Source organism: Macrotis lagotis, chromosome 6 (genome assembly GCF_037893015.1).
Source record: "Macrotis lagotis isolate mMagLag1 chromosome 6, bilby.v1.9.chrom.fasta, whole genome shotgun sequence".
NCBI classification, from domain to species: Eukaryota; Metazoa; Chordata; class Mammalia; order Peramelemorphia; family Peramelidae; genus Macrotis; species Macrotis lagotis.
This window is the reverse complement of record NC_133663.1, coordinates 220,077,300-220,090,912: the sequence shown is the minus strand read 5'-3', so window position 1 is coordinate 220,090,912 and position 13,613 is coordinate 220,077,300. Positions and strand designations below refer to the sequence as shown.

The following is a 13,613-nucleotide window of genomic DNA, read 5'->3' as shown; positions in this document are numbered from 1 at the left end:
TAGCTTCCTGTCCTTGACCTGATAATTTTGGAATTTGACTATGATATTCCTTGGAATTTTCATTTTGGGAGCTCTTTCAGGAGGTTCTTTTAATGACTAATTTACTTTCTGTTTCTAGGATAACTGTGCAATTTTTCCTTGACAACTTCCTTTTTTGCTCATGTTTTAAGGTAGTTCAATAATCTTAAAATTATCTCTCCAGAATCTATTTTAGGTCAGTTGTTTCTCTAATGTTGTATTTTACACTTTTTTATTTTTAAATCTTTTGGGGTTTTGCTTGACTGATTATTGACAAATAAGGAAGTCTCAAAGTCATTAGCATCCATTTGCCCAATTATAGTGAATATATTATTTTCTTCAGTTAATTTTTATGTCTCCTTTTTCATTTGCCTAATTGAATTTGATTTGATTTGATTTTGATTTTGATTTTGATTTCTGCAAGACAATGAGGCTGACACATAGCTAGGTAATTATTAAGTGTCTGCAGCCAAATTTAAATTCAGATCCTCCTGACTCCAGGGTTGGTTCTCTATCTACTGTGCCACCCCCAATTGCATTTTAAGTGGTGATTTTTCAATAGATTTTTTTCCATTTGATAAATTTTATTTTTTTATTGTTTTGTGAATTTTTAAATTTTTCCCCAATCTCATTTCCCACCTCCCACCCCCCCAAAAAAGGTAGTCTGATAGTCTTTACATTGTTTCCATGCTATACATTGATCAAAATTGAGAGAGAAATCATATCCTTAAATATATATATATATACATATATATATATATATATATTTGAGATAGCACATAAATTCTATTTTTTAGAGTTGTTTTCTTTTCATTTGCCCAGTTATATTTTTAAAGGAATTGTTTTCTCTAGTTATTTTTTGTTTCCTTTTCCAAGCTGTTAAATTTCTCTTGCAATTCTTTTCCCAATTTTTCTACTTGATTTTTAAAAGTCTTTGAACTCTTCTAAGAAGTCTTTTTGGACTTGAGGCCAACTCACATTCCCCTCTGGGACTTCACATGTAGTAATTTTTCTGTTGCCCTCTTCTAATATGATAAAGTAGCTCTCTATGGTCAGAGCTTTTCTCTGACTTTTCAAACTCATTTTGAACAGTCTTCTGGCTCACAGGGGGCACTGTTCCAAGTTTTTTGTGTTAGGGGAGTGACCTGCTCACAGACTTTCCATGGTTTCTAATACTAGTGGCTTGCTTTACCTGGCACAGTCATCTGGCTGCACAGAGGTTTTAGGGTTCTCAATTGCCATAGGTACCAATATTAGAGTTCACACAGTTTGCCTAGGGTGATATTGGCCTATTAAGCCAGGACCAAGGGGATCCTGTACAATTTGTCTTTGCTGGGAGACTCCCACTGACTTTTTCCACACCCATCTGTGCTGGTCTCTGCTCCTTGCATTAAGTAATGCTCCCTGTCAACCTGGGTGATACAAACCTTTCTTGACCTCCTTTTAAGATATCTTAAGCTGGAAAATGCTCCAATCTGCCTTTTTTGTGTATTCTGTGACACCAGAATTCATTTAGAGGCTTGATTAAAATTGTTTCTGAGGGAAGCTGGAGAAAGCTTAGGAAAATGACTGACTTCTCTCCACCATCTTGGCTGTTGCCCCTAACAATATTTTTTGGGGAAGGGGGAGTTTCAAGGCAATGGGGTTAAGTGACTTGCCCAAGGTCACATAGCTAGGTAATTATTTAAGTGTCTGAGGCTGGATCTGAATTCAGGTCCTCCTCACTCCAGGACCAGTACTCTATCCACTGTACCATCTATCTTCCTCAGTAGCTACACTTTAAAGTCTTTGAAGGACTTTGGGTTTTGGGTTTTATTCTTCTTTATTGATTCAACAATGATTATATTGCTGACCACATACAAAATGAATGACATAATGGGAGCAAGCGCTGCACCCACCAACCATAAAAGTCTCATAGATCCTGTAAAATTCACATTCTATGGTATTGAAATTTGGGTCTCCCTCATTGAATAATTCTTCATTTATTTAGTTAATGATTCACAAGGAGAGAGTTTTCTGGTTTATCCAGTTAGGTTTCTCATTGTGGTCAAGTAGAGTTTTATCTGTGTTTTAAATAATTTCTTTTAATAATATATAATTCATAGTAACAGTAATGTACAATTCCATGGTACTTCATGGTTTTCAAAGCTCTTATGTATATCTCCTAGGAGAACTTAATCTTCTTTAATTTTCTTCCTCAACTTATTTTTTTAATGTTAATTTCCAATTCTGAATTCTCTCCCTACCTCCTGCCCCTTTCCCATTCAGTGAGAAGGCAAGAAATGATACCAAATTTATATCTATATCTATATATCTATATAAATATGAAGCTATGCAAAACATTTCCATATTAACCATGTTCAACTTATTCTTTAAAATTAGAATTTTATTTATTTTACTTTTTTCTTTTCCCGAAACTTTCTATTTTCATGTTTAAAAGGATGTGCAAAAAAAAATTATCTCTTACCTTGTTGGGATGTAACTAGAATCATGTGAAACCAGATAATAGAAAGGAATATTTTAAACTTCAGGAAAAGACCTTCAGTTCTGCCAAGACTATAGTACTGCCCTCCAGAGGAAATCATTCTAGAACACATGAGAGAAAGACAATTGATAATCCAATTAAATTTAATTAAATAAATAATTTTAAGTGTATAATGTGTGCCAGGCATTAGGTATACAAACTGAAAAATAAAATCTAGTATCTATATTCTTATGTGGGTTGTGGAGGAGGTATATATATCAGATATATAAACAACATATATGCAAAGTTATAGAAAGTATTCCAAGAGGAAGAAGGAAGTAGCAACTGAGGTGGCAAATCTTGTGGGGGATGACACTTGACCACTACTTAGAAGCAAGCTAGAGGTCCTAAGAGATGAAAGTGAGAGGGGAATGAATTTCAAATATGGAAGAACACTTGTACAATGGAAATGGGAGATGGACTGTTGTGCAAGGGCCAGCATGAATGAAAAAAAAGCAGGAAGAAAATTATAAGATATAGGATAGAAAAAGTTAGATGGGAAGCAATCTGTGGCAGGCTTAAAAAATTATGGACTGAAAATTATGCATTTAGCCTAAGGACAATACGGAGTCACAGAATATATTTGATGGAGTGCCATGATTAGATTTGTGTTTTAGAATATCATTTTGATAGCATTGGACTAATTTTGTGCAAAACACTGTGTTAAATGAGCCACAAGATATAAAGATAAATAAGACATAGATTTTGATCTTAAAGGGTTTATGATCTAATAAAATACATAGTAAATGACAAGGGTAATATTTTTTGCTAGAGTATGGCACAATCTTGGACCAGTGAAGTCACTATAGTAAGTGCTAGAGATACAAAGAAAGGCAGGAACAGTTCCTATATTCACTTTTATTAGGAAAGATGCTATGTAAATAACAAGACACATATAAGATATATACAGAGTAGATGTAAAGTAATCTCGGAGGGGAAGGAACTAACTGCTGGTGGGATCAGGGAAAGCTTTCTGTAGACTATGAAACTGGAGATGAATTTTGAAGGAAGACAAGGAAACAAAAGGTAGAGGTGAGGAGAAAGGTCATTCCAGGTATATGGGATAACTAATTCAAAGGAAAGGAAATGATAGGTGTACAGTTGCATGTGAGAAATAGCAAGATATGTAGCTGGATCATAGGGTAAATATACACACAATGTTAGAAAATAAATGATTTTGAACCCCTTCAATGAATTGAGTAATTGAATCCAAAACTTAATCATACCATATTAAAATTAGTATGATTCTATTCTTTAACCTTGTCACTTTGTATAGGCAGGCATTAAGTGCTATCCATGACTGAAGGAGGCAATGGCAACATTTGTTGTTCTTCAGCTGTATTTTCTTGGAGTTTTCTTAGTTTGCCATTTCCTTCTCCAGTTCCTTTTACAGATGACAAACTGAGGCAGACAGGATTAAAATAACTTGCCTGGAATCACACAGCTCGTAAGTGTCCAAGGCCAGAATTGAACTTAAGAAGATGAATCTTGAGGATCTGAGGTCCAGTTCTCTATTTACTAAGCTACTTATCTGTCAGTGATGGATGCAAATATAAAACCTCTATCAGATTGCCTTCTGTTGGGGGGAGAAGGGGGGGAAGGGAGGGAGGAGGGAAGGGAGGGAGGAAGAAAAATTGTTAAACTCAAAACCTTGCAAAAAAACTGATGGGTAGAAACTACCATTGTATGTAATTGGAAAACAAATAAAATATTTATATAATAATAATAAATAAATAAATTAAAGTATAAGAATAAATTGTATTTAAAATTGTAAATAGTTATCTATGATAGAAAAATGCTAACAGCCTTTCCAAAAACATTCAAGAGCAAATCAAGGATATATGTTACCAACATTATTATTTGATATAGTTATAGAAATGCTAACTAACATAATAAGATGGAAAAGAAATTAGATAAGTAGGTATAGACAAAGAGACAACAAAATTACTGGGTTTTGTATCAAATATAATATAGAATCCTAAAATTTCAACTCAATTTCTCCCCCCAACAGAAGGAAATCTGATAGAGGTTTTACATTTGCATCCATGATAAGTGTAGATCAAAATTTAATGTGTTGTGAGAAAAGAATCAGATCCAAAAGGAAAAAAGAAAATATTAGAGATGGCAAAATTATGAAACACAACTGTTAAAAATTGAAAATAATAAGCTTTGGATCTGATTCTTCTCTCATAACCCCTGAAATTGGCCCTGATTATTACATGTACTGAGCAAGTACATCTAAGTTGATCATCACCCATGTTGTTAGTAATATGTATAATGTTCTTCTGTTGATTAAGGAACTATTTCTACATTAGTTTGATAACTGGAAAGAAATGCCTAACTCACCTGACATAAGGTTCAGAAGGAAAGATATGGCAACCTCCACCTTGTGGAAATCTGAAAATGAAAAAGACAAAGACAAAAAGAATAAGTTTGTAATATTGTAGGAATTGGAATATTTCAGTGAATTAGACCATTATCTATCAAGTGTCTACTAAGCACTCTGAGGAGTTTCCAAGAAGATGAAAGCTATTTATTTTTCTTTCAAGGATCTGTCAACTATATGAAATAAGAAAAACAAAGCTATACAGGAAATATATCTATATTTTAATAGAATGTATGTATGTCAACTACAGCTTCAATATCTAAGGAGACTAAAGTTAAGACACATTTCCCAGGTCACATAGTAAGTATATGAGGAAAGATTTGAATTTCAAATTCTATGTCCAATACTCCCTAAATTATTAAACTATGCATAATTTGATTTGGCAATACCTCCAACCCAAAAAAGATCAAATAAATAGGAAAAGAATTCCTATGTACAAAAATATATATAATAGCTCTTTAAGTGTTGGCAAAAAAAATTGGAAACTGAGTATGTGCCCCTAAAATGGGGAAAGACTGAAAAGTTATACAAAGAATATGAAAAGTATATGAAAAGCTATTAAAATATGATAAAATATCATTATGCTATAAGAAAATGATGTAGGGAGTGGTTTCAAAAAAATTTGGTAAGACTTGTGGGGATTGATGTAAAAAGTGTAGTGAATAGAATCAGGAGAACAACTTACCCAGTAACAACAATATAGGAAAGACAAGCAATTTTGAAAGACAGGAACTTTGATCAAAACAATAACTAAACAGAACTCATGATGAAACAAGGCACTCTCTTCCAGATAGAAAGTTGTTGGACTCAGAGTGCAGCTTGAGGAATATATTCATGTTTTTATATAAATATATGTGTATGTATATATATACATATACAATATACATATATGTATTTATGCAGAAATTTATTTTGTTTGATTATATATATTTATAGGGATTTTATCTTTCTTACTTTCTCAGTGGAGGTGGGGAAGGGAAGATGAGAGGAACATCATGAAATCCTGAAAATAAAATTGAATTAAAAAGACCCAACAATACTCTATTTATTATATTATTTTCATTATATGCCATCTTTGACATTTACTACCTTTGTAAGCTTGGGCAAATTACATTTTTAATTGAATACACTATAAATATAATGTAAGAATAAGTATAGTTTACAGAGCAAGGGAGTTTGTGCTTCCCACTGTGCTCTACCTGGTCAGGCACTCCTATAGTATTGTGCCCAGTGCTAATCATTATGTTTTAATAAGAACAGAAATAGATCAGAGTGCCTCCAGATGAGAGCAACCAGTATGGTCTGGTAGTCTAGAAATCACCCTCTCCGGATAGTTGTAAGTATAAAGCAAAATGATATCTGTAAAGTTTTTATTAGATGTCTCAAAGGATCTTTCCAACTCTAAATCCTAAAAGTGAGGACCAATGAATTGAAGGCACTAAGTGGCTTTAGTTCAATATAATGGAAAATTTTTCTATTCATTGTAACTATTAAAAATGAAATGGGTTGTCTCATAGGATTTTAATTGTTAAATGTTAAAATATAGTGAACTCCACATCATTGGAGACATTGAGAGAAAGAGAGAGAGAGAGAGAGAGAGAGAGAGAGAGAGAGAGAGAGAGACTGACTATATGCTATATGACCACATGTTAGGGATATTTAAATTCCTGATGGAAGAAAGGTATTCAGCTAAATGGCTTATAATGTTCTAACACATTTTACATACCTTCTACATTTGAGAATCATAAAATTTTAGAAATAAAGCTATAAAATCTGGTTCCCTTTTCATTTCCTAATAAGAAGATTAAGTCTCAGTGATGTTAAAATAAAACAGTTGTCCTAGATTTCACAGAGGAAAAAGAAGCCAGGAAATCTGATTTTTAATATTCTCAAAATAATTTGAACATACTGAAAAAGACAAACATATGGAGAATTTGTTGCCTTTTTAATTTTAAAAATCATTTAGTTTTATGCTCTAACAAATTCCAAGATATCTGAGAGTAGGGCACAAACTACACAGTTTATTGTAAGTGAACATGACAATTATTTGGGGTTAATAAATTAACAAATGCTTTCATTGTAAAGAAAAGCCAGAACGCAGTGAACTAGTCTGATGAGGAATTGAAAGTAGAAGTAATGTTAATTGGGGAATTTTGAATTATAGTGACATATTTTTACAAATTGAAGAAAAGTCATAAGTAAACTAAAGCACCTAGCACTAGGAAAAAAATCATTAAACATGTTTTAAAGAAGAAAAAGATGCAGGCCAACCATATTGTTCTATTCTGAAATGAAAAAATAATAAACATATGACCTAGTGTTTAACATGCAATTAATGAGGATTAACAATAGGATAACATATTGATAATCACAGAGAAGGTCAAATCAGTAGTAGGCTGCAATTGGAGTTTATTTTATTTAATATCCAGGAAAATGAGCATTTCCTACTTATTATATTATACGATCATTAGGAAGGTATCTAAATTGTAACATACACATTCTCAAGAAAACTCAGGGATGGAAACAGGGCAGAGGGAAGTCAAAGATCCACAAGCACATCTTGTTCCATCCAGGGCTCACATCTCTAAACATCCATAAAGGAAGAAAAACAATACAAAACAAAACAACCTCAATACTTTCATGGGCACTGCTTTCCTGAACTTATACTTCATCCAGTTTCTACCCAAGAAAAATTTAATTTAGACTAGTTAAGATACTAGAATGGATCTTATCATGCTCACAGCTAAGGTTCTATATGAAAAGTCATATCAATCAGTAATGGAAAAAGGATGGATGTTCAAGTAAACTAATAAAAATGAAATGCTTCATGGAAACAGAAATTGACTTTTGGGGAACAAGAAGAAACATTTTTCTCTTACTTGACTCAGGGTGACCCAGAGTGTCCCAAAAGTCTTAGAGCAGTTTAAGCCATTAGAGTTTAACGGTAGGTCAGTAGAGCAGATAAAGCACTGGGCTTGGAGTAAGAAAGACAAATTCAAATCCAACCTTAGATACCTAATAGCTGTTTGACTCCCAGAAAGTCATTGTCTGCCTAGGTTTCTTCAATGGTAAAATAAGGAGAGGGAAGAGGTAGGAAGGTGAAAAGGCATATTTTGATTAATTTAAAAAGTTAAAATTTAATTTTAATTGTTTTACAATCTTCAAAGTACTACATACATTGGTATTTATCCTTTGTTTTTGAAGGGAAACAATGACACATGAATTAGACTTAAATGAGAGAGAGAGAAGTTCAAAGTCATCAGTATTGCTTGCTCTCTCTCTCTTTCATAGTAATTAAAGTCCACTAGCAAGAAAAAAGTTGAGATGACTGGTGATGGCCCAAGATGCAATGGATATCTTTGGTATATTTGATGTCTGATCAAGCTCTGAACAATCCATAGCAACTGCTTCCAATACCTTCATCTTAAAACTTTGGAACTTATTCTTGGCTGGACTTAATTTAGCATAATTCTATGGCTCAATCTCAGGATTAGATCAAGAAACATGGTGGATCATAAATGCAATAAAACAACTTCACTGAAAATGGCATTTAAATAGATAAAATTCTTGATTAAATTCAAAATAAAATCCTATTTCTCTTCACTTCTACATTAACCAAAACAAAAATAGGCCAGGAAGCCATTTTCATAGGGTAATGGGAATTGTTTTTTTAGCAGTACCAATTTCCCTTAGACTGAGTCTTTTAAGCCTCCAAGTGCAAGAATTCAACTCAGTAATTCAAGTCCTATTCTTTAGGGAATAATCAAATTCCAAGGATAGACTTTTTGCCCAATCTACATAAAACAGGAAAGGTCCTACCACAAAAATATGTAACAGGTTCTTCTCAGAGAAGTTGAAGCTGGACCCTCTAAACAAAGTAGCTTCTTCTGCTCCATAAAAAGATGATGAGACTCAGGTTCCTCTACATAAGTACTAGTCAGAAGAAGGAAAAGACAGAGCATAATAGATGTCAATTCCTTGCTAGTGGGTTACTGAGGTGACTGTATATTGAACTGGCATAAATAACAGGAAGCATATTGTCTTCCCTTGGAATGTATCTGGGATGAGATGGAAAATCAGTTAAGATATGCTAAAACTGATGATTATTGATCATTTCTAGTAATTTATAAAGACAAAACAAATGATGCTTTCATAAAAGACCTAGAGAGCAAAGTTAAGAAGTCTTTCCTTTTTTTATTTAGTTTTTTTTGCAAGGTAATAGGGTTAAGTGGCTTGCCCAAGTTCCACAAAACTAAGTAATTATTAAATGTCTGAGACTGGATTTGAACTCAGGTACTCCTGATTCTAGGGCCAGTGCTCTATCCACTGCTCCACCTAGCCACCCTCAAAGTTAAGAAGTCTGAAGCCAGGATCCATACCTTGGGTTTGCAGATTGAAAGTGGGATTGAGGAGAGAAAGGCAGATTTGGAAAGTGCTAAGAGGGTAAATGATTTTGATTTTTGGACTAGGAAAAAAGATGGATTGGGGTACAGGAAAAATGGATATTTGAGCATGAATTAAGAACATTAAAAATGTATTGAACTATATATATAATTTCCAAAGAAATCTGACAATTTGATGATGAAAATTTTAAATTCAAATTGGAGGGGGAGATAGAAAACTGCTGTGTGTCTGTATACACGAATGTGTGAATATACGTGTATATATATATATGTGTGTGTGTGTCTGTATACATGTTTGTGTGAATATATGTGTGAATGTATATGTGTATATATATATATATATTTGTATATATATATATATGTGTGTGTGTATATATATATATATATATATATATATGTATATGTATATACCAAAGGCAGTAGAGAGCTCAAAACTATCCAGATATGTGTTAAGAGGTATACTTTTTTTTATATATAATACATTAGATCATTAGGTGATGCAGTGGATAGAATGATGAACTTGGAGTCAGGAAGCCCTGAATTAGAAATGGATTTCAGATACTAACTGTGTGATCCTGGGCAAGACATTTAAATTCTGTTGGTCTCAGTTTCCTCACCTATAAAATAGGGATGTAATAGCACCCATCTTACAGTGTTGTTATGAGGATCAAATGAGATAATATTTGTAAAGTATTTAACACAAAGTCATGTAGTAGTAATTTGCATTTCTTTATAAATGCTCATTCCCTTCCCATTTTCCAGAAATATCTCCCATAATTGTTGGTAGGATTAAATAAGATCATATTTGTAAAAGTCTTAGTACAATGTCTAGTACATATTATGGAATTGGAAAATGTGTAACCCCTTACTTTTCTTTATAGTTTTGCCTTAGTGATATGTTCATTACTCATAGCATGAAGGATGAATGAAAAGAACTAATGTTTCCAATTTGCTTCTAACTAAAAGGGAGGAAGGAGGCCTGAGGAAGAGCATTTAGGTGATTATCATGAGGAGAAACAGAAACCACAGTGTTGTAGGAGTAAACCAGATCACCTAACTGGAAGGAGGAAATGGGTAATCAATTTAGACAGCTTGCATATCTGCCATGGAATAATGAAATAATAATGATAAAGATGATGATGGTGATGATGATGGTAGGTGATTGTCTCTAAGAGAGCTCCATCTCAGCTTAAAAGGGATCAAAAATTAAATTATTCACTTGGTCTAATGCTAATTTCATTTTTTTAAAGAGGAGAAGATGAAAAAAAGAGAAATGTCGTCACAGTGTAATTTTGACCTAATTTTGAACAGGAAAGAACTTGCTGTTTTGGAGTAATAACAGAAATTATGGGAACCTTGGGAGAAAGTAATCACTTTGTCTTAAGTGTTTTTAATATATTAGAAGGGAAAGCCAGCTATTTGGCATGTAGCCTACATGTTGGGAGAGTGGATTTTTTTGTAATTAAAGATTTTATTTATTTTGAGTTTTACAATTTTTTCCCTAATCTTACTTCCTTCAACCCACCCCCCACAGAAGGCAATTTGACAGTCTTTACATGGTTTCCATGGTATAGATTGATTGAAATTGAATGTGATGAGAGAGAAATCATATCCTTAAAGAAGAAACATAAAGTAAGAGATAACAAGATCAGACAATAAGATATCAGGATTTTTTCTAAATTAAAGTTAATAGTCCTTGGTTTTTGTTCAAACTCCACAGTTCTTTCTCTGGATACAGATGGCATTCTCCATTGCAGACAGCCCCAAAATGTCCCTGATTGTTGCGCTGATGGAATGAGCGAGTCCATCAAGGTTGAGCATTGCCCCCATGTTGCTGTTAGGGTGTACAGTGTTTTTCTAGTTCTGCTCATCTCACTTAGCATCAGTTCATACAAATCCCTCCAAGCTTCCCTGAATTACCATCCCTCCTGGCTTCTGACGGAACAAGTGTTCCATGACATACATATACCACAGTTGCTAAGTCATTCCCCAATTGAAGAACATTTACTTGATTTCCAATTCTTTGCCACCACAAACAGGGCTGCTATGAATATTTTTGTATAAGTGATGTCTTTACCCTTTTTCTATCATCTCTTCAGGGTATAGAGCCAGTAGTGGTATTGCTGAATTGAAGGGTATACACATTTTTGTTGCCCTTTGGACATAGTTCCAAATTGCTCTCCAAAAAGGTTGGATTAGTTCACAGCTTCACTATCAATGCAGTAATGTCCCAGATTTCCCACAACCCTTCCAACAATGTTCATTATTCTTTCTGGTCACATTGGCCAGTCTGAGAGGTGTGAGCTGGTACCTCAGAGAAGCTTTAATTTGCATTTCTTTAAGAGAATAGATTTTTAATGAGTTCCTATGACCTACAAAAAGACTCTTGGTCCCAAAGGGATAGAATGCATTTCAGTCTGCATATGAAACCTACATGAATCTGTAATCTGTTGAAAAAGAAAATGGAGGGCTCTCTAACAAGACCAGTTCAAATGCACAGAGATCTCTTTTCATCATTAAAAAATTTTAAGGGCAGCTAGGTGGTGCAGTGGATAAAGCACCAGCCCTGGAGTCAGGAGTACCTGGGTTCAAATCCGATCTGAGACACTTAATAATTACCTAGCCGTGTGGCCTTGGGCAAGCCACTTAACCCCCATTGCCTTACAAAAAAAACCTAAAAAAATATTTTTAAAGCATGTATAGAAGATGAAATGAGAGTTTTGGGAAAGTGGAAGAAACTATCTTTTGAGGTAATATGTTCCCTATCCTTGAAGGCATATAAATAGAGACTGGAAATCTCCTTGTGAAAAGAAATTTAGAGGAAATTGATTCATCCATCAAGCAGAGAACTAGGTGAAATCACTTCCAAAATAATGGTGGACCGTTTTTACCTACATTTGGTAGATTGATTATGGCATATCAGTATAGTGGAGAGCGGCATAAGTTTTTAGAGCTGAATCAAAGTGATAGTTTGTTTTCTTTAACTATACTTTATATACATACATATATATTATATGTATTTAAAATCATCAAAAAAAATTATTTTATAAATAAATAACCTCCAGCTTCCTTCCCAACTCTAAAACTCTTTGATTATATGAGACACATTAAAGTGGGAGGAGTACACTCTTTGGTTACTGAATAGGCATTGTCTTCAATTGTAGTAGATGGCTAACATTCCTCTTCCACATGTTCTACTATGTGACAATCTAGAGGAGGAAACCCTAAGAGAGGAATATTATTTGCTTTGTCCAGTAGGTTTTCTAGATCTAGAGGGTTCCAGAATTCCAGGTTGAGTATCTGAAAACACAGGTTTTTTCCCTCACTTCAAAGATATAGAAATATAGAAATGCAGATTACTGGCCCTGATACAAAGCTAAATTTTCCTCTGATCACCCATGGTCAATCTGAAGGAACAGGTTGGTATATAAAAGATTTAGTCTTCATTCTGTTCTTTAATGTTGCTTAACCAGTGATCTGGATGAAGGAACAGAAAATTGACTGTTTATGTTTACTGATAACACCAACCCTCTGTAAGACCAGATTAGAGTTCAAAGCAACCTTGCAAAATTGGTAAAACTGATAAATGTAAAAAATCAGAAATGCTAAACCAGTATTTTATAGATCACAACATAATATGAATAATAACAAGTAAATGAAGAAAAAGCAAAAATGTATAACTTTATGAAGATATAATCATGAAATCCTAAACAATGAGTAGGTAAAAGAACAAATAATAGACACCATGAAAAACTATGTGAGAGAAAATAATAACAATGAGACAACATACCAGAATTTCAGAATGCTGTCAAAGCAGTCCTCAGAGGAAAAATTGTACCCCTAAGAACATACATGGGATAAGTAGGTGGTACAGTGGATAGAGTGCTAGGCCTGGAGTCAGGAATACTCTTCTTGCTGAGTTCAAATCTGGTCTCAGATACTTAATAACTGAATGACCCTTGGTAAGTCACTTTACCCTATTTGCCTCAGTTCCTAATTTGTAAAATGATCAGGAGAAAGAAATAGCAAATCATTCCAGTATCTCTGCCAAGAAACCGTAAATAGGGTCATGGAGAGTCAGACATGACCAGAAAATGACTTAATAGCAACAAAAAATATACATTAGCAAAATAAAAAAAGAGGAATAAAAATGAAATTCACCAAATGAAATATAAAAAAGGGAGAAATCATAGCAGAGAATAAAATAAAAACAACTATTTGGACTTAACATATGCCAATGTGCCAATAAAACTGAGAATTTACAAGAAAGAGGATTATCTCC

General features: G+C 33.6%; 1 protein-coding gene across 10 annotated transcripts in view; it reads right to left on the bottom strand.

The window, feature by feature from the left end:
• ADGRG2 (adhesion G protein-coupled receptor G2) overlaps window positions 1–13,613 on the bottom strand; it is a 163,333-nt gene that overhangs the window by 110,785 nt on the left and 38,935 nt on the right. For 9 of the 10 annotated variants that reach the window (XM_074192322.1, XM_074192316.1, XM_074192313.1 and 6 more), the window contains exons 2-3: window positions 4,889–4,939; window positions 2,486–2,604 (exon numbers count right to left, since the gene is read on the bottom strand). In XM_074192322.1, coding sequence (XP_074048423.1) covers window positions 2,486–2,603 — 118 coding nt within the window. In that variant the 5' untranslated portion in view covers window position 2,604; window positions 4,889–4,939. Of the gene's footprint in view, window positions 1–2,485; window positions 2,605–4,888; window positions 4,940–13,613 lie in introns of those variants that run through there. The other variant, XM_074192315.1, reaches the window with a different exon arrangement.